The sequence below is a fragment of the Phaenicophaeus curvirostris genome, chromosome 9 (assembly GCF_032191515.1).
Source record: "Phaenicophaeus curvirostris isolate KB17595 chromosome 9, BPBGC_Pcur_1.0, whole genome shotgun sequence".
Lineage (NCBI taxonomy): Eukaryota > Metazoa > Chordata > Aves > Cuculiformes > Cuculidae > Phaenicophaeus > Phaenicophaeus curvirostris.
The window spans coordinates 28,175,462-28,197,958 of NC_091400.1; the positions used below are offsets into that span (position 1 = coordinate 28,175,462).

General features: G+C 36.6%; 1 protein-coding gene across 8 annotated transcripts in view; it reads right to left on the reverse strand.

Annotated features, from left to right (window-relative positions):
* Positions 1-461: 461 nt before the first annotated feature.
* CCSER2 (coiled-coil serine rich protein 2) overlaps positions 462-22,497 on the reverse strand; it is a 70,497-nt gene continuing 48,461 nt past the window's right edge. For 4 of the 8 annotated variants that reach the window (XM_069864196.1, XM_069864197.1, XM_069864195.1 and 1 more), the window contains exons 9-10: positions 21,762-21,860; positions 462-5,674 (exon numbers count right to left, since the gene is read on the reverse strand). In XM_069864196.1, coding sequence (XP_069720297.1) covers positions 4,823-5,674; positions 21,762-21,860 — 951 coding nt within the window. In that variant the 3' untranslated portion in view covers positions 462-4,822. Of the gene's footprint in view, positions 5,675-9,396; positions 9,437-14,147; positions 14,233-21,761; positions 21,861-22,497 lie in introns of all 8 variants that reach the window. The other 4 variants (XM_069864201.1, XM_069864203.1, XM_069864200.1 and 1 more) reach the window with 2 other exon arrangements.

Here is a 22,497-nt window from a genome sequence, read left to right on the forward strand (position 1 = left end):
TCCCTAGACCCACCACTGTGGGTGCACAAAAGCTGCTCTGTACCAGTAATCATCAGGAAATTAGAGAAATACACACAGGCTGATTTTCAAAGTAATCTCTTACGCTAATAACTTTTAACTAGTTAATCACAAAAGAAAACTCTACAAAATACTCTTCTCTCCTCAACTATGCATTAGAGGACAAATAAGATGCCATTAAAAACCTGCCACATCAGTCCTTCTTCATCTGGAAGCAATATATTAAACTGCTTAGCTTTTCCTTCTCTTCTGCCCCGACTTTTTTTTTCCTTTAATAAAAATCTCATGCTAGAAGTCTATAAACTTGTTGGAGAGAGACAATTCCAAGCAAAACCACTGTAAAGCTCAGCATAATGTCCCCCCCAGATTTGCTGTCTACAGTTAACTAATTCTGCAGTCAATGACTTAAAGCATGCACAAAGTGAAGAGTCAGGAGAAATAGATACTTATTAGAATTATGACTTTTATTTTTATGCACTAGAGCAACATTGAGGAAAGAATTTTTTACATACAGGTTCTTAAATCAACTTTACAAGCAAATTCCAATATACAGTATTTACTCTGGCCTGGGTTAAAAAACCAAAACAACGAAGCAGATAGTAAGGGTACCTCTGGTTTTAACTAGTGTTGAATTTAAGATTTCACTGACACTGGAATTATATTGGTTTTATTGTGGTGCTTCTACAATTATGTAGGCAGTGAGCAGCTTTACCACAACGGCAACTGAATTTCCTTGATAGCATAACTGTAAGATCACTGTACTGAGACCTACCATCAGGATCACATATTAAGTCCCCTCCGCTCAGAAAAAGCCACTATAACGAGATAAGGAATAGCTAAACAATCCCAATTCAAGAACGGATTTCCATTTGTATGGAGAGAAAATGATCATATTAAGAGGATTATGTGCTATGTAAAAGCAGAAATACTTCCCGCACAACATGCAGCCTACCCGAGAATGACACTTCAGAATGTGCACGTGGTTGTGACATGCAAACAAAGTAAATCACGCAAATGGTGTTCAGTTCTCTAGCATCATTACAACAAATCAGCATTAAGATCCAGAATGAAATTAATTTTACTTACCTATGATGCAGTCTAGTGGCTATGTTTAGTCTCACTGCTATGAGGTGTAAAGTTGAGGAACCCTTTTTTTTTTTTTTTTTTTTGGATCGGTATGAAAAAGTCAGGGCCATTTTGGACTTTCAGGGCTCTTGTGATTATTTCGAGAAAGTCTAAGAGATAATATTGCACTTTTCTCAAACAAAAACATACACTGGGAACGTTATTCTTTTAAGGGCTACACTAGTCCCAGGCAAGTTTTGCCACTGGCCTTGATAAGCAGAAGTGCAAGCTACAAGAAAGGGGAAGGTAACAACCTGGCTGCATCATCTGTGTCAGAATTCATGGTTAAATTAAAGTCATTGCACAACAAAACTATCAGCACACTATATGAATATTTTTAAACATGCTAGAGTGCATACTGATTCTGTGAAAGTGACGTGAAGATACCTTGGAAACAGCAACACTAGCAGGGAAATTAGTTTCAAACAAAAGCCACACACAGCAGGAGGCATCTAGATCATTTTAGGCACAACTCCAAGCAATTAAGCTCATTTAAAGTGCAATTCTGTTTTCTTCTCTTGTGTTTATTCACTTGTTAAAACACATAATTGCCTCTGTACACATACACTGAACAGTAGTTTAATACTTTTGTGAATATTGCACAAAAGAATTAGAAATCAAAATAAAAAAAAATGGCAGTAAACCAGTTTTAGAAAACTAAAAAAAAAAAAAAACCACCAAAAAAACCCTGAAGATATCAAATCATTTAATTTATGCATTTAGGATAATCTGCACCTGTACTGATGATATAGCTGCACCTTCCATAAGGTAGATACGCCACGTGAAAATACTGATTTAATCCCATTTGAAGTTCTAAGCAGTGCCCCCATACCCATCTTCCCCAAGTCCCCATCCCTCACTGAAGTGAAGCTTCCAACTTCACTTCACTACTTCCAGCTGCCCATCTACTGATGGGCTTTGCTCATACTCTGGACATACTATACATGCAACAGAGCCTTCCCTGGTAAAGTCTGAAAAGTCAAAAGATGTAGCTGCCTTTAGAGGGATGTGAGGTTAGCAGCTGAATACACGCACAATTCAGGCTAGCATCTGTCTCATCTGTGATCAAATCCTGCTGTCTCCAGCTCAATGTCTCACTAATCTGTCAGAACAAAATGGGGAAATGCTATAACAAAGAATATAATCTACTTAAGCTCCTTTAACACAGAAAAAAACCTCCACGTAATAAATATATTTTTGTTCTCATAGAAAAAATTAATAACTATCTTTTTCATAAAAACCCTGATCATCTCTTCACTTTGTTCCGTTATTTTCAGTAAAGGTGCAGACAGATAGATATCTATACTTTTAAATGTAAACATTAAAATTTTAACATCACTAAATCAGGCTGTGATTCCTCCAGAATAAGAAGCAAAGTAACTCACGGTGAAATATCTTCGTCAATAGCATCAAGTGAAAATCGCCTTTTTACACAATATCATATACAACTACAAATAAAATCGTCTTCTCTTCAAGGAAAGCAAACTTAAAAAAACCTCACTTTCCATAGAAATCTATATGGACCAGAAAATGAACTATGAATCAGATCATTTCCTTAGTAGCTTTTAAACTCCCAAGAAACACAGTTAGCTGCCAGGAGCTTGTTTTGGGGAATATAAAAAGTCACTTTAACCTTCTTAAAAGTAAATGCTTACACACTGAAGGCCATCAAAGTCAATACTTTTCAAGGAAATAAAGAATTTTTCCTGGAGAATAATTGTTACGGCAATCTTGAATTGCAGTTATTTTGATCCTTTATCAACTGTAACAATGTCACCCCTGTTACTTCTTGCCTACATTGCCTTCTTCCCAGTTAGCAGGAGTCCTTCAGGTTTCAGACTCATGTAAGTGGGTCTGAGATAGAATGTCCCCTCTACCCACTTCCCCTCCAAGCTTTTCTTTTTTCCATTTAATTATCAGTTAAAAGAACTTACAGTGGGACAAAACCAAAAACTTTTTTTGGACTTTAATTTTGTACTGAAAAATTCAGGTGACATGATTGTAATTTTTTTCATCCCATCCAACCAAGGTATCCATTAAGATACCCCTAGTTACAGGGCTTATATTATAAAAGTTGATTACTGAGTTTGTTTATGAAATGTCTGTACCTATTCACTTTTAATTCTCTCAAAGAAAATATGTCCAATAGCCAAAGCCTAGAACATTCTACTACTGTGGTTCATTTCAATAACATTATACACTGTTCAGGAACAGATTTTGAGCCAAGTAATCGTAATTGCCATCTACTGCTGATTCTAAACACAATTTATGATCAGAAAAAAAAAAACCAAAATAGCAACATCCAAGAGACACTGATGGGAAAGAAGGGAAGAACTGAAGATGGAGTACTAAGTTCCTGGAAAGCTGCACTGGCTATGCATATATTTAACTCATAGTGCGTGTCATGGTCCCATGGTCCCATAGTTGCACCATGATTGGCATGTGTTTCCAGACCACTTTCAGAAAAAATACTTCTCCTAGCGAGCAGGAAAACTTTTTTTTTATTATTTATTTCCCCAAAAAGTTCCTTCCCAGTTACCATGCCCTTCTTTAGAAATTACACAAAAAAATAGTTTACGAAAAACCCAAAACCAAAATACATATCTCTGAAAAACTCTTAAGAGTACCAGCTCTGGATTAGAACAGACTAGGATTGCTCAAAGCAAGTAACTGGGGTTAATTGATTCTTTTTTGCTTTTTAAATAGTTGCTTTTTAAATACAAGTTTTATTCTGTAAAACAGTTTCAAATCCTTATACATATGGCAAAGTTCGTGCAAAATTTCAAGTCAGGTACTTCAGAGTCTTTCAATATAAAGCAGAAATCAATAAATACAAGTAGTACAATAAAAGTTAAAAACTATTAATTTAAATGCATGTTGTGCGATGTCAATATCGGTGTTATGGACCCCTTATTCCCAGAGGCTCCCTACTTACCAATTCACAGGAGCCTGTATCGGAAGGTTTTGCACAAGTATCCTTAGTACTGCCTTTCAAGAATCTACCCAGTAATGTGTCTATTTAACAATAAAAACATACCACAGTCTCTTAACAAATGATTATGTTTGAGAGAAGATTCATTTTACCCTATGAAAGTTGCTTATTTTCTGTGAACAGTGAAAATTGGATAAATAAAGAACAGAGCAACTTCAGATTACAGTAAAACAAAACAACACAACCCACACCCAACCCACCAGATTAAATAACATTAAATATGTCAGTCTTGAGATAATAATAAATACAAGGATTTTTGCATAGGCCTCTGGAATACAGAGTCAGAATTATGGCCAATAAAACATCTGCTAGCAAGTCTAACTTTCCACTGCTCTAACCTAACAGGTACTCAGAACCAAGAAGTTAAACTCAATAGTAATTCCATTGTCTAAGAACTCAAACAGAGGTAAGAATTTCTGACATCCTGAAATACATAGTGCAGCATTCTGGTATTTGTGGTCACCACAGACTTCAGTATTTGCCTAATTGCTAATATCACTGGTCAATACAATCTTTAATACAGACCTACGATATAATAAAACACACTCAAGAGAAGCTGCACAGCTCACAATATGAGCCTCAGATCATAACAGGATGGAGTATGCAAGCACTAAAGAAAGATGCTGTTTTTAATATTCACTCAGGACTTGCAGGCTGTAGGTAAGCAGTCAATACATGGGAAGCGGTTCAATGCATGGCATCATTCAAGGAGATGTAGGTATGTGTCTTTGGTTTAGGGAGGCGGGAACGCCGATCAAGGGGCAAACTATCCCCAGAATGCAAATTAGTATTCTGTGTTTGCCCGTTTTCCTTTCTCTGTACCGGTGGCTTTGGGATGTTGGTCTTCAAACAGGTGTTTTGAGGCTGTGCAGATACCGGTGTGGATTTCTGACTGCTCGTTTGCTTAGATTTAACAAAGGACATAGTTGGTGGGCGAAGTTTAGACACTTTCTGACTCTGTTTACCCTTTAGGTTATCCTGACCAGATGTTGGCTGTAGCTGAGTCAAACTACTTGGTGGTAGAAGCTCACGTTCCTTGGAAGCAGCGGAATGACTTGCAGATCGTGTGGGAACGGCCATCGTTGGAGGCACTAAAGCATTTGGGGGCTTTGCAATTCTTGAAGTCTTTGGCCAAGAAGCCTGGTTTGTGAATGAAGGTTGACCTTTTGCAGCTAATTCAGTCTGCACCTCTCTAGCATCAGCTTGTGTAGAGATGTGGAAACAGGAACGAGATGGTAACATACCTTCTTTATTACCAGCCACCTCTCCAGGGTCTTCAGTGTTTTTATTTTTCAAAGTTTCCAAATATGACGCATTCTCATCTTTTACATTTAACTGTATGTTCATTACAGAGTTTACATCATTCAGACTATTTATGAGAGAGATATTTGCAGCATTTTGATTCTGATGATTGCTATTTTCATGCAGATCATGTTTAGGATATTCGCTGTGGGCCTCGATATGTGGCATTTTTATTAGTTTTCCCTGGGCGAGGTCTGTGGAACTGGGAAGGCTGCTGGAAGGCTGTAGTACTTGAGGCTGTTGAAGAGAAAAGAACACAAGATATATAAGGCAAAGAAAACACCAGGTAACATTCTGAATCCAACGTGCACTGACTGGGTGCTTGATAAGGGCTGTATATCTATTGTTTTTAAATTAAAACTGGCTTTGACAAAACAGTATGGTTCATGGGACATGTACAAAGGTAACTCGTAACTTAAGTGGAAAAAAACTATACCAGCACTGAAATACACAACAACATAAAGACAAAAAAGAAATCAATTAACTTGCAAAAGAAACATGAAAAAGGCATCATTGATGGTCTCACCTAAATCTGCAGGACAGCGCAAGGAATGGTTCACGAGCGCTGATCAATTCTGATTCAAGTGCTTAATTAACAAAGGCAACAGCTTATCACACTGTATCTATCTTTCAATTTCTATTCACTACAAACTCACTATCACAAACCTTTTATCAATGCTATATACTGTACAGGCAGGAAAGGCATTTACTGGAACACATGAATTTACAGTGCATTTTCCTTGCCTTACTGAGGTCAGAAAAATATTACAGGTATGTTGTAATTAGGTTAGTGACTACACTTAGGTAATTGTTTTATCCTGAAGGGAATTCAAATAGGCTGGCAAAGAAACCATCTCTGAGAAAGCAGTACAACAGAGTACGTGAGAGGCTAGAGATCATATACTCCTAAACTGATAACCAAGGGATAAAGATAAAGTAATGAAGATTTTACATTTCATCAGAAGGCAGAATCTGATCAGACAAGTTATCAGACAAGAACTGCCAGTACCTCTTCTGGGTCATTTCTATTTTCTCTTTGCTTTTCCCTGTAAAAAGACTTCAAAGATTAATTATGCGCTTAATCCTTGAACTACAACTCCTATACAGATCTTGGAAGAATTAAAAATTCTGCAATTCACAGTAAACCCCTAAACCTTAAACTATAGTTTTAGTAAGACTCAAGTCTGGAAGATTTTCTCACTTTCTTTATAAAAGAGGGGAACTGGATTACTACAAACTAGTTTATCCCCAAACTACTTGAATTCTTACCAACTGATAGATTGCATGTACATAGTGAACAGACGTATAAGACTTGCCTCCTGGTGAGACACAGCAATGTTTGTCTTTAAGAGATTTGACTAAAAACGTCACTTCAGTCATTCTCTCCCATTATTCACAACTTCTAAAAGAGAAAGCCAATTATTTGTCTGGTCTTTTTAGTTCTTAGAATGAGCAGGAAGAATGTAACAATAGCTGTACATGCAAAAGTCCTGTTATGTTTCTAGGACTATAGCACATCTCGAGATTCTTCAAGCTTTTAATCTTTTCTCTGGCAGGATAACTATGGAAAACTGAATCCTTAAAATATCTCATCAAGAAAAAAAAAATAACAGTAATGACAGAAACATTAAGATTTCTCAATCTAATTTTGATTTCCCAGCAGTTTTTCCCTTTTGAATATATGGGTTCTACCTGTAAGCAAAGGCAATATTTAAACTGGACCAGTGACATCAGCAAGTGACAGACAGGTCAGTGCAATTATGTCTGAACACACTTGTTATGCGAAGAGGAAAGAGGAGAAGAAAAAAGAAAACCAAAACAAAAAAGCCTTCCAAATGTGTCAAATGAATATCAAAACATTCACAAATGCTTCTTAAACAAGCAATCCCAGAGGAAGGAAGTGCTGTAGGCAATTAATAATTCAGTATATTCCAAGAGTTAAAGCTTAAAAAAGAAATAATCCTTTGGATATTTTTGTCATTTTGCAATGTTTATATAACGGATTACCAAGCCACTACCCATCCAACTTAAGAGCTGACAGACAGATGTCAGCCAAGATGAGTTATTGATATGAGACCTCACCTGTAAAAACAAGACTGCTAAAAATGAGCATAGAAATCAAAGTGAAATATACCTGATTACCATACAAACACTTCAACAAATAATTCAAATTTTCTAATCCTACCTGAAATTAAAATTTAGTATGTTTACAGCAAATGTGTCAAATTCTAATATGTGAAAATAATAGTCTGAAAAAAATGTTTCCTTCACATAGAAAGGGTTTCTAAATGCCAGACTTCAAAAATGCATATAAAACTCCATTCTGAGAATTACAAGTCCTAACCTTATATGAAATAATGCTGATTACACCCATCAGCAAAACAGAAAATTTCTTACGTTCCAGAAGAAACTAAATTTGTATTGAAAGTTAAGTTAAACACAAAACCATCTGAAATACAGCAAAGCAGCATGCTTTTGATAATGCTATTTCAAGTTCTTTTGACAAAAACTAGGTAATATTTGAGCTTTTCCATTAGGACCATTTTGCAATCATACATATAAAAGCACATTTTCCTCATTATCCTTCATAACCTAAAAACATCTTAGCAGCTTAATATCCAGAAAGTTAGCAATTCAGATGTAAACTACAGCTATGTGCTCAGAATTATAAGGACACTAAATCTATAGTACCATCTTCGCCAAGTTGTTTTAAATACTGTACCGTTCTCTAATTTTGTATTTCTCCTTAGACAAAGTCTGTCCAATTATCATGATTACAGATTTTAATTTCTTAAAATTGCTACATGTGTTAACATTCAAAATGACACTGAAAGGAGAAAAAACACAATTTCCAAAATACCAAAGTAAGAGTTCACAAGGTATCTGACACTGAGAACAGCATTATCTTCATCCACAGCTTACTCTTTGCCATACACACAAGATTACTTTTTACTAGGGAAGTCTTAATAAATTATGATTTTGTTATTAATCCAAAAACAGCCACAGCAGAAAAACTAGTACTTGGTGAATTCCACCACGACAAGGAGGGGGAAAAGAAAGATAAAGAAGCATTCCTCCCTCTAGGAACAGCAATTCATTTAATGGAAATCTTAAAGGTTGCCACCTGCATTGCTTTGAGTGCACTTGCAATAATATTTCAGGGTGGGATGGACCACGTCTTGGTGCAGACTATCTTGCTAACCCGACTTCTACGTCTGTCCCATAAACAAAACATTCAGGTGGACAAACGCTTGCATGGGCTCTTCCTAAAACATAAAGCTGGACTCTAAAACATGCCTAGCACAATGCAACTGTAGAGTCCTCCCCAAAATGAAAGTACTTTAGACAAAAAGCTTTGCACGCATATACCTTTTTGAAGAACAAAGTAACAAGACTTTTCCTTACCAGCAAGAGCTTCACAGACTTTCGTGTATTCGTGCACCACTCAAAATTACTGAATTACAGTCTCTGCCACAATGGCTTAAGAGATCTTCTCTTGTTTCTTTCAAGTAAACCTGGCTGTTACATCACCCGGAGAAAAATGACAACATACCCACAAAGAGGATTACATTACTATACAGTTACTGAACCATTGAGATTGCATCAGTTTTGTGTTGGAAAACTGAGACCTGTATGTTATACTGATACAGAAGTTAAATCGACGTGGTTACAACACCATAGTCATTGCAATATCACTACTCCAGAATTCCCTTCAGTTTTGCTTTGGTTGCTCTGTATCTCTAACCTCAACCTCCATCCTGATTCCCTATGTAATGCCTCTGTAGACCAAAATAAAGACATTTTGTCCCTGCAGTATTTTGAGGAATGAGGGAAGTGAAGCAATGGGAAATCCAAGTACTGCATGCACATCTCCAATAGACATGCATCATGCACAGGGCAAAAAAACCAACAGTGAAAACGCATGAGGAGATGGGAAGAAATCTGAAGTTGTACTGTACCACGCTTTATCACAGAAGTAATGGACTAACTTCTCAACTCCTTGCCAATGGCATAATGGGAAAGCAGAGACAAGAAAAAGACAAGGACAATGATGTCAGAGCACCAAGACAAAACACTGAGCAATTGCCATGATAGAACTGCAATTTTTCACCATTTAAATTGCAATTACAACATCCCCCACTCATTTTTAATCCACCTTCCACAAACAAAGGTAGCAACAGTGTTTAAGTAATGCAGTACAAGTATTACTTAGAGCAAGACCTGCATGGAATACCTTTGCTCTTATAACTACAAGTGTTTAAAAGTAGTTAATCTCTTACAACTCAAACACTGTCCAGAGCTGTGTCTATTTCTGTGTATGATTACAAACATCTAAAACATTGGCATTCACATACATACATGTTAGATACCTAACAGTGAACAACATTGTAAGATACATTCCATTACATATTTTGACCATGTTGCCTATATTGTTTAATAACCCATCTTCTAACCATTCATTCAGAGCTTAAAGAGGCTACAAACTATGCTGGTTTCTTTTTGGAGGGTGGGAGGGAAGGGAGACTAATCCTGCTAGGTAAGTGCTTCATTTTCTGATCAGTTCTGACATCTCTTATCTCATTGCCTTGGCACAGGATCAGCTGTCATTTCACAGCCCTTCACTTAAAGGTACAACCTTGCTGAAAGGCCACCTGGAAAGCCTTCATTCTCCATCTCTAGAAAACATCAAGATTTCACACCTTAAATCCACAGCATTTGCCGATAGCTTCAGTTAAGTTTTTCTTCCCTTCTCCCTTTCAGCTAGCTATATTATACCCATATTTCAACACTGAAAAGCAGCATTCCACAATATGGACTAGGGGTTTAAATAATGATAGCAAAAAAAGTCTACTTCATTTTTTTTTTTAAGCACTATTCACCACAGCATGAGGGTAATAAAATAATTGGCAAAATGGCATAGCATTATTTCTTTTCTGCATAATCTGTATTAAACCCCCAACATTCTTCAAGAAAAATGCCGTCTTTCTCAAAGAAAAAAACTCTGAAACTAATATATAAGTACATCAAGGCAGGCATTTCATCTACAAATAGAGATGTATGTGCAAACAGACAAATATAATTACAGGTAAATTAAGGGGTTTTTTTCCTAAATATATAGTCAGGTACAAGAGAGTTTCTCCTGCAGTCCAATTTGTAACTACCCAACTTGGAAGATGCGAGTTTTCCTTAAGGTATTTCCTTATATAGCTGAAGATGAATCTCTCAGAGCAAACACAAATCTGTATAAAACAACAGTAACATAATGGTTCCAGGACATTATTAATAATTTGTCACTCTCTTAGCATAAATCATAGAACTTCCAGGCTAACATTCTGAAGTAACTTTGTCTGCTAACATCAACACTTTGTACACCCTACAAAGAACTGGACTCACTCCATAAAGGTTTGGCAACATTTCCTAGTGTTAAGTAATGTATCCTTGCTGAAAAAAAAATTAAAAAAGCATGAAAAAGCAAAGCCTGGACCTGCTTAATCCAATGTGCGTACAACAGCTTTCCTGCTGGTGATAAAGTTATGTGTCACCAGCTGGAATTGCTCACATAACCTTTATTTGTAATGCTTACATACAAAAAAGTCCAAACACTTTCACTATAAAGTGCACAGTAAGCAAAGATATGAAAAACTGCAGCACTTGAGTAACAAATCAGTTTTTATTGTCATTTCTGTGTGGAGAGGCACTTGGGTCTGGGGCTTGGCAAAAGTTGTATAAAATTCTTGTATTACAACAAGAGTTCATAATTGGTTCATTGACGATGTGTATTCTAAACACTGTGTTTCTAGAGCTGCATCATTAAAGCTCCACAATACAAACGTTAAAGCTCAAAAATACAAATGCAAATGTTTTAAACTGTGTTCAAGAAAGTTTGCTATGCCATCAAATTATATCCTGCTACCAAGAGAAAAAATAATGCAGCATTACGTAAGAATTTAGTTCACAACACATTTGAGTTATAGGAATAAGAAAAATACAGTTTTGTTCATAAAATGACAAAAAATGTACTATTGAGAAATAGTTCATGAAATATAAAATTGTTTCCAAGGTTTTTGAAGCAACACAAAGTTAATAAATGTAAAAGTATTAAAAATTAGTTCTCATTAAAAGTGCAAAACATATCCAATTCTACAGCATGTTAATGCAGTGCAGTGTTAGGGTAAGTCCTTAGGGCAAGTTAAGAGCAGGTGCACGAACTCTTAACCGGTGCTATAGAGAAGAAATGTGAGCCTATGATTGTATTTGTAATGTTACCTAGCAGAGATATATCACCTGTCCTGTGCAGCAGCAGTAAAATCACATTACAGTATATAAACAACCAAATATGAACAGTTTAGAGATTTATGCCCTCATAATCTACAATGCTTATAAGTAATCTATGTATCCATCCACCGGCAACAGCTTCAGGAAGAAACCTGCAATGTTCACAAGTGCAGATAACATTTTAGGTTCAGGATCCAGAAGTTCGAGAAGAAATACTTGAATTCTGAGATGTCCAGACAGAAAACACAGTCAAACAAAATAGACTAATTAATCCCTGGAAACATTCGAGGTTAGGTTAGATGGGGCTTTAACCCGATCTAGTTAAAGATGTCCCTGCTCCTGCAAGGGGAGTTGGCCTAGAGGACCTGTAAAGGTCCCTTCCAACCTGAAGCATTCTATGATTTTATGTTCCCATCATCTTGTATTATTGCAAAAATCCACTAATGTTGACTTTAAGGCTGTTTTCCTTTTTTGGTTTTGATGATCAGCTCACCACTTGCCTAAAAACGCCCACCTCTGGCATTCCATACTAGCTAAAAAAACAGAAGACCTAAAACCACTAAACCAAGGGGAGAGATAATGTGGGGAAAGAAGGATACTAGTGATAATTCAGTAATCTTCTATTATATGGGACTCTTCACACAGCAATAAACCACTGATTTTGCAGGAGCATCAGTGAAGACGTCCAAGAACCTCCTCATTTATACTGTATTTTTATTCTCAGTATTTATCTTTTGATCAAACCTAAGACTCGAAAAAGGCTAGGAACACTCAATTACACAAAGCTTTTATTTTCCTGAGCAAAAGGTTCATAGTTTAGGTTAATTAGTCAGTGCCCAGTTTTCATCTACTTTATTTCCTTTACTAGGAATTCATATAATATATATGATGTACATTAAAAAAAATGAATCTGCTTTATTAAGGGAAGTTTGCTACAGAATCCTTGAATGAGAAGCTGCTGCCATCAGAGCAGTAATAAGGTGGGAGCTCAGAGAAACGATCAGAGATTAGCAAAGTTTTCTTCCTCAGTTAAGCAGCCAACGTGAGTCACGTGACACCAGAGGCACAAGTGTCACTGCTCAGACACCAACCTCCCATTCTGATTCGGATCAGTAAGCCCCAAAAATGGGACATTTATATGTTCCTCAAGTCTGAAATTAATCTTCTAAAACTCCATTTCTCTGGTGGCAGGTTGCACTGTGGCTGGCCCTCTATCCAGAAACAGAGGATGTGATGATCCGCTTGAGGGGTTCTACATTCATACACACACTGAATTCCACATCAAACACCACAGGTAAATGAAGCACATCCTTCCACTGCACAGAGAAAAGCCTATGGAACAGGCTGTGCATTCCTGATGAGTTGTTTAAATGAACAGTGTCACAGAAACACCAAGAGAGTATTTGAAATACAATTTAAACAATACACAAGATATTTTTTTCTTGTAATTGAAATAAAATTAGGATTGTTGCAGTTCAAAATAAATGTATGCTTAGTTTTCCATTTTTTTTTTTACTCTTCAGATCTCCAATAGCCCTGGGAATCTTTGCTTCATTTCCATAATTTTACTTTTTCCTTTATTTCGTGTCCAAATACACTCTTGGGCTTTACTAGGCCAACACACTGTAATTCTTGAATTACAGCACATTTTAAAATATAACTTTAGCTTTATGAAGTAGTTATATTTCTTTGAACAATTATCTGTTTATAATGCAATACCAAAGCACAAAATAAGACTTACCATTTCGCTATGTCTATGAAAGCATATAGTTTTAAATTCAGCAATTGTCTTTTGTTTTGCAGATCCAAGCCAAGAGAACAAATGCATCTTATATCAGCCCACATTGTAGCTAGCACATAAAGAACGTTAATAAATCATGCAAGTTTTGCAACAGCCGCTTCAATGTATTAGAAGCCTTTTCAGAACAAATACTGAGAGGGGGGAGAAAAAAATTAGTTTCAGGGAAGCCATTCTGAAAAGTTAAGAAAACTTCTCAAGAGGCAATGAAAATGACTTTCTGACCAACGTTTTTGTGTACATCCACAAGGTATTTACGTGAATACATCACATATGCATGCGTGCAGACTTATGAGCAACAGAACATACACACAAATGGGAGAGAATATTACAGCCATGAAAGAAAGGAAAAATGCAGCAAGCAAGATTTATGTTAAGACAAGACTGGAATCAAGGGCCTACTCGGGTTTGCCTGATGAACTGCTGAAGTAAATCAGCGCTTAATAACTGTTATAAAGCTATAAGTTGTAGTTGCTTAAACGATGGCTGAAGGAAGCGTTTCGGTTAGCCACGGACTATTGTGTATGCCTGCAAATCTGCCTGAGAAAGGAGGATACTACGAGATGAACAGTGCGTGCAAAGGGAAAGCTTCTACTGGAACACGGTGAGGGAGATGAGTGAGAGGTACAGACTCACTCTGTCTGCGGTGCGGTGGAACAGTCCGAGGGATGCCCTGGAATGAGCCCTGCCAGGGAGAGAAGGAGGGAGCAGAATACCCACCCTGTGCAGAAAGAAAGAGGGGGAGAAGTATAATAAAAAAAGAGAACAGGGAAAAACAAGACACCAAAAAGCCACACCATTCTTTATTTCCCCAAGAAAAGTATAATGATATTTCCCAGTTGTTCTACTTTGTCAAAGTAAATGCTACACGCTGCTAAGGCACAGAGAAAAAATGACATGATGCCCTAAACTAGTCAAAAATCTTACAAAATATCTCCATTTTTATTCAATATATATGCACACAATTCTGTTAAAGATGTTTTTATGGGAAAACTATAGCAGCTGAGCTTTTCATGTTAGAAATACAGGCTAAAAATTACATTTTTACAGCTTTCAAAAGTGTTTTTAAGAGGCCTCACGAAGCAGTAAGTTGCTTAATACTAATCTACTGGAAAAGCAGTCAGCTTTAGTTTACAACAAAAACGTCTAATGCATAGAAATAGACACTTGAGCAAATCCTGGTGCTTTAGAGTATACTTCAGTCATATTTTGATAGTATTATTAAATGTGAATGAGGAGAGGCAACTTATAAACGTCTTCCTTGCACTCTGCTCTTGGAGCTTAAGCCTTCCATTACAGGATCAGGGAACTGTGCACATTGGTGCCACGCAGGGTTTGCCTGTCAGAGGTTTCAGATCACCACAGAAGCGATACAAGATGGTTGCTGCATTCTCAAAACAAGAAAATAATTTTATACAATCTGTCATTCTCTCCATATCCTTACCTTCAAAAGAAATCTATCCAAGCTGGAACTGCCCTCTTAAATCATGGAATCTTTATTTCCTATTTCAGCAAGACAGATTTAAATCTTTGCAACCCCTTCACCGCTTAGCTACTGAAAACTTTTGCTTTCTATGAGTTCTGGAATATTAGTGCTAACAGTAACAACTGTCATTGCCTCCTGGCTACCAGTAGCCAGCAGATATCAACAGCAACCAGTTGTGGCTACTCTTTCATACAACAGGCATGTGATACCTGAACAAACACCTGTATCAAAGTAAACAAGAGCACAGTTTGCCCCTTCCTCCTCTATAGTTTCTCTGCTGGCATGTCTGCTGCAGATCACACTGCCAGGGCTGGACAAAGTAGTATTTTACTTCCACGCTTCTTTCAAAAGACACAACCAAAGTATCACATTATTTCTATAAAGAAATACTATGCTTATTTTTATCCTAGCAGAATTTTAAACCCTTCCCTAACCTTCCAGTTATCCTAATCTATTTAGGTATTATCCACCACTATGCCAAATTTCAGTACTGCTAAGATGCAACTTAACAACACGCAACACGTTTAGTTACGTCTTAGAATTTGCTAGCCAGAACATTTCTAAACTAGAACAGGAAATAAAGAAAAAAATCTGACAAGACATCTTTATTCCTCTTCAGAAGTTAACATAAAACAATTATTGGAGCAAAATCTAAGGCAACAATGAAAGAGGCTCTTTTATCTCATCACCTCTAGATGGAGATATTGATTACCTAAACACATTCACAGTCACCTATCAGTAGTCATTTACATCAACACCTTTGTAGTCTGCTGCATGAAAGGACAACAGTACCTAGCTTCAGTCAAACAATGTGAAAAAATAATATATGTGGCTGAGTTGGTATTAAGTACAGAAATATTCCTAAGTACAAGATTAATCAATGATTTAAGAAACATTACATTAACAAAAGCTTTGGATTTTCACAGTGCTGTAAAAGACACCACTTCATATTTCAAAGTATGTTCACATTTCATCCTCACTTGTGTCAAGGCTGTGGAATAACAACAAATTCTTTCCATTTTCTAAACAAAAAAGAATCTTCAGGTGGTAAGAAGCACAGTATCAACAGGCATAGATCTCATCTTGTAGAGACTTAAGTTAGCAACTTTTTCCAGATTTTAAGACATTAAATTATGAAAGGAGATGAAAATTTTAACTCTCTAAAACAAGAAACTAAGACAAGTGCAAGGCAGCTGAGCTATGTAACAGTTATCATGCAATTGTAAAAGCAAAGAAGTATTTAGACCTCAGGTACATTCCAGTTGTTTTTAAGCATCCATACTAGTACTACAAAGCACAGCACTATGTACAGTCTTCTCAATAATTCTTCACGTTCTACTGGTCACATATGCACTGAGGTTCCCAAGCAATCACAAAGTATTTTATGCTTGATTATTAAGTCTGTAAGACTATTGTCAAGCGTTGCTAGAATTTAAAGATGAGTGCACGACTCACCTCAGCTATTAAAAAAAAACCCAAACAAACATTTGGTGGGATCCCTCTGGATTCTGAAGCCCAGTCTGCTTCAAGTCTTTTCACTTGCACTTTAATGCTAGACAACAGTCAGAACAGCTCCTCCCTCCAGTTCTTATGGACATCCAGCCACTAAACTTAAATTCTACTCCTCTCATTTCCCAGACACTGGAACTGTGAAATATCAAAAGCAGCCAAAAAGAAACACGATTCAAAATCTGAAAGACAAGGCAAAACAGGAGACTTGAGAGTGGAAAAATAAGATCAGCTGAAATAAAACAGCTTACAAACCAGAAGAGATGGATGTTCTTCAAAGATCCTGATGCATTGTACAATTGCTGCTAAACGCTTTATGAAGTTCTGACCCTAACTGCACTGGAAAAGCTGGTTTTTTGTTTTTAAAAAAAAAAAAAAAAAAAGGCTACTATGAGGATAAAGGCCAGAGTTTTCCACTGCCATGAAGAGACCTCAACCTTAGAATAAGCAATAACATGACCAAAAGCTTCTCCCAGAAAAGGACAAGAAATACTTCTAAGCTATTGCTGCAGAGTAATTTTAGGCCAACAGCCAAATATTCTGGCTGTTCTTACAAGGATACACCCATATCCAAAAACTGCTACTGCTTTAAAAATTCTTTTGTGCTGCAAAAACAAACATAGGAAAGAAACATTTTTTTATCCGTACAGCTGGAACCTTTAGGCACTCTGAAGAAGAGAAGGGTTTTGCTACATCTCACCTAGCACTGCCAGCTGTCTCATACAAACTCATCTCCACATCACAAACAAACCTAGAATGACATACTTCAAATGTTGATGCTAACAGAATGTTTGTGCAATAGCCTCCTCTTGCTAGCCTGGCAACTACCACAGAAAGAGATGATGAATGAGTAGTTCTGACATGCAGTAGGTCAGGGGTTTTTTTAAGGTATTCAGATCAAGAAAAAAACCCAAAACCACAACAACTCTTATGCACCGGTTTGCACTAAACCAACAAGAATTGCTCCTGAAAGGTTTAAAAACCTTCTCTCCTGTGCACACGCCTGTGTATTACACACTGCTGCTGTAATACCTCCAGTAACAGGCATAACACCATTATCTATTCCAGCCATGGTAAACTGTCACCAGGAATGTACATTACAGTGGAACAGAACCGCAGAGCGCTGTACAACAAGGGAAACCTGGGCTGAATGTGAAGACGAACATTAATATAGTGAGCATAGTTCAAAACCTGGAAGCTTAAATTCATAGCTGCAGAGTCAAAGCATATAGAACTTCCAGGCTGAGGCAGAAGGAGAGATTTAATGACAACAGTACCTGAACACAGCAGCACCATTACAAAGATTCACCCAAACAAATGACTTGAAAGGCTTTGGAATGATGAACTGGAACAATAATCAAATGGAAGGCAAAGACTGTATCTCAGTCCAGAAGCAGAGAAAAGATATAGCAAAGAAAAAGAATCATGCTCCCAGGCAAACTGAGCTGTTTGCTGACATTTTACCAGAGACAAGAATGCATTTGTACACACCATTAGGAAACCAGACTTACTCTCATCACTGTACTACTCCAAAACCAAATAGAAAAAACTGCTTTTACTGTACACTCTCTACTGCTGCAGGGCATGGAAGAATGCTTATGAACTAGGAGTTGTGTTACGCTACGGATCTGGTCCTCAGGGGCCAGAATCCTTCATAGACATCTTCATCCATATTCAGGCTTTGTAGTTTATTTGCTTGTTTTTTACTTTTCAGCATTCGCAAACAACCTTTCCGTTTTGAGAAGCCAAATGCCAATAGAAATTTGATATCCAATCCCTTTACCCTCAAAATCTTTAAATAAAAATCAGTATTTAATATTACAGGAACAATGCTGCAAAGCCTGCAAGACAATTGTGGCAATGGATGCTCGCATTTTTCTGCTTTATAAGCTCTGTCCATCAACGCTGATTTCTTCAGATAATTCTACTTTCAATACCTTCTTCCAGGTTTTGGTTTCATTGTGTTTGTTGTTTGCTTTTTTCCATGATAAGTAAACAATAGGGATAAATTAATTAGAAGGGGTTTCAGTAAAAGAGACCTATGAGAAATTCTTGCCTTCTAAGTTATCGTTATCTGTACAAACAGCCAGAAACTACAAAATGCTGTGAGAAAACCGTCAGGACACTGTGCACAACAAACACTGTGTAGCGCACAATGGCTTGACAATAGTTATTTCTTAATATTCCAGATTTTCAAAGCATTTATTATCAGCCACTAGGTTTTATTACATGGCATACTATGTTCCAAGTACTAACCTATAGTTACAAAGTTTCCATTTATGTACATATTTAACTGCAAGTAGGAGAAAACCCCAGGAAGAACTTTGAAAAACTATGCGGTCCCCAAAGAGAATAACCGCAGACAAGTTTACAGTCACATCAGGATGGGAGATTTTCTAGAAATAAAGAACAAGTAAGAACATGACTTTCTAAAAACAGTATGTTTAATGATATCCACTTACCTATTTACTTGGAAAACAATGGAGTGATCAGAAATACACACTATTTCAAATGGGCAGTAAATCTGCAACCAATTACTGCGATTCATTTGGTCTTAAATTCCTAGCTGAAATGTTTTAATAGCCAAGTTCCACTCTTACTATTTCCTAGTTTATTCTCGCATCTGTTCTTTATTGAACACTACATTAACAATGTTTGTTAAGCACACTTCTGGAAGCATTTAACATATATCTTGAATAAATTAGTAAATGACTGTGTGTCCCTATACGATTATTTGTGTTTCAGGAATCAACACACAGTATCAGTTCTGCTAAGATTTGTGAACTGTCAGAATAATCTTGACAGTTATGATAATCTAAAGTAACTTCCTGATCACTGACCACCACCCAAAGTGACTGACAGGTCAACACTTATAGGAAAAAATGAAACAGTCCAACATTCATCAACTATGATAAATGTTCACAAGCTTAAAAAAGCAAAACGTCTCAAAGTAATTGCACTCCCATTGGCAAGATCTCAATTATAATTTGCTTTTAAGAAATGTAGTCTATATAATTTCATAATATCAGCCACATTTCATAATTCACACCATGTTGAGGACCAGTAAATCTGATTTCTCCCAACAAGTACTTTCAGTTCAAAACCGTTTTATTAAACCAAACAGGAACATTAACAAAACAAAAATTATTTTGTTTAAGACTTTAAGAGAGAATACATTTTACGCTGGTGTCTCCTGCTATTTCCATTTACCACACTCCAGCTAAAGTGAATAGAGCCAATTATCTCCCCTTTGTATTGTAAGTGACCATTTCTGTTGTTGGGTTCCACATCAACGATTTCATGCCAAGGCTTTTTCTAAATTTATACTTTCAAGCCATGTAAGGAAGCACACAAATGCACATTAGCAGAGGAACTATTAAACCAGAAAGATGAGGTCTCATCATAAGAACTGGAATTTCCCTACAACAGCCAGACTATCATCCCCTTTAACAAATCCCACGTTGAGGAGCTCATATCTATTTCTGTTTGCTTGCAAAAAGCCTCCACATAACTTACAAATAAGCACAGGAGAAGACATCCAAAAGATCATTCTGCACAAAACTTCTCAGCTATCATTTACAAATTAAAGTTCCTGAAAAGCAGAGTATTTTTGAAATTTGCCAATACTTAATGAATTTTCCAAATTCCTTTACCAATTTTCGTTAGAAGTTTGACAGGTAAAGATAAACACATTCATGTATTTATAACGTGCATTTAACAAGCACATGTCTACACAGACATATATGTAGATCTACAGACACACACCTAAGCATGAATAAAGAAAAAGAGAAATAGGAAAAAAAAAAAAAAACCTCTGCACTTTTTTATTATATTCTCCCTTAATTCTGATTTCCTTATGACCACAAAAGTGTCTTTTTGAACAGAACTACTGAATAATTTAGAAGAAATATACTTTAATCTGACCAACATTGGGCTAAATGACCACTGTTACCAGAAATAGACTCACATTCCCCATCTTCTCCAATATCTTTGTCTTTTCAGTTAATACAGTTGTTCAGACTAAAGCTTATGTAGTTAGCAACTGAGTCTCAAGTAGTTACTACTCCATTTCTGAATTTATGTGGGAAATGAGAGGAAAAATGGGACCATGGAAACAATCAGCACTAAACCAGTAACAGTATTGGCACACAAAAACATCAGATGAACATCACTGATAATAAATCAAATCTTGGGAAACAGAAACAATACAAGAGTTCAAAAGCTACAAAGTAACAGGAAAAAAAGAAACAAATGGGATAAACATCAAGGACACTACGTAAAGTTTGTGTAATGGAGATACCCCAGCAAACTACAGCTACTTAAGGCACTGATCTCTTGACACTGGGTTCTTATCAGGCAGAGGAAGGTTGGAAAGCAGAGTCTCAACAGGATAAAGCTGTTTGCTACCAAGCGGTGAACATAGAGCATATTGGTATTTCTATCCTAGCAATGGATATTTGAAAGAGCAATTTTTGGAGAATGGTGTGGGGGGAATTTATCTTTAATAGAATCTTGCATCAAGTAACTCATGGCAGGGTAAAAAAAAAAAAAACACCTAACCCATTTTCAATCTCTTGCAGAAATACTTTAGGATTCTCTAGCTACAGCAGTAGCTTCGAGACCAATGACTACTTGCTGATGACCAACAAAATCCTTCCTCATCATTTGAAGATAATTCCTTATTGTTATGCAATATCAAATGTGTTGGCTATAAGTTTTATATAATGGAAGCAACACCAATGCAACAGTATATGAGAATGAAGAAGCTTTTTATCAAAGTGATTTTCAACCCAATTTTTTTTGAATGAGTCATTAAAAATAAAAAATGTTTAACTTTCGGTTTTACACTTATGGACTGAAACAGAATACAAACAAATGTCAACACAGCAACGAAACTTCAGCTAGGTGAAACTCCCAAACACAGATACCCCATGACTTTAAAGTTAGGATATAGGAAAATATCTTATTTATGATGAGATATACAGCTTAGGCTGACTAACTTAAACACTGCAGAGGGTGATTATTTTAAGGAGAGACTTAGAATGTTTAATTGCTTATTTTAAAAGAAGTATGTGTAACAAATGTCTAAATAAAAGGGTTGCAATAGAACACATAAGGGATACACAGCAGGAAGGACACCACACAGAGCACAGAATTTCTCAAACAACACCAGTATGTATGACAGCAAATGTCAAAGGACTGGGGAATGAAATGCAGGAAGTCAGACACAAGAAGGAATGACACATTTTACTCACAGAACTCCTCCTCCAGGAGGTTTGCGTAAATTTATCAGCAGATGTACATGTTGCCCTCGCAGGTTTTTCACTGTCTTTCTGGCAGTGACATCTAGTGGCCTTAATCACACCCAGAAAAAGAAAGGTAAACTTGTTAGAAAATAACTAAGGTGCTTGAAAAGCACAGTCAAGGTCCAGCATTCAAACATCAGGTGTTACTCCCCAGTATAACACAGTATGATTAAACTGTACAAACCAGTACTTACAGCACTGCACAACTACTGTTTTCCCAAAGCATATTTAGAAATAACTTAGAATAAACGTTGGCTTACGTAAAAGGGGTTTTGATATGTTTAAATTTCTCAAGTACTACATTCTAATATAAAATAGCCCAGTCTAATGAGAGGTGTCCCTGACCATGGCAGGGAGGTTGGAACTAGTTTATCTTTAAGGTCCCTTCCACTCAAAACATTCTAGGATAAGATATGATTCTTTGGTCAAAATAATTACCTAAAATTCTAATTAAAAATGTAAGTTTTACCCATCTTCATAAAAGAATTCCTTAGCTGCATCACAGTTACTACAAAAATTATGTATATGGGCTACCAGAAAGGAGAGATTTCCTTGAAACCTTTGAAGGCTGGTAACAGTAAGACTCAACATACTGAAAAATTAACACTCAATCCAAAATACTAACAGAGAAGATAATTTGGTTTGGTATCCTATGCTCCAGAATTCTGTTTAAGCAGAGCAAAAA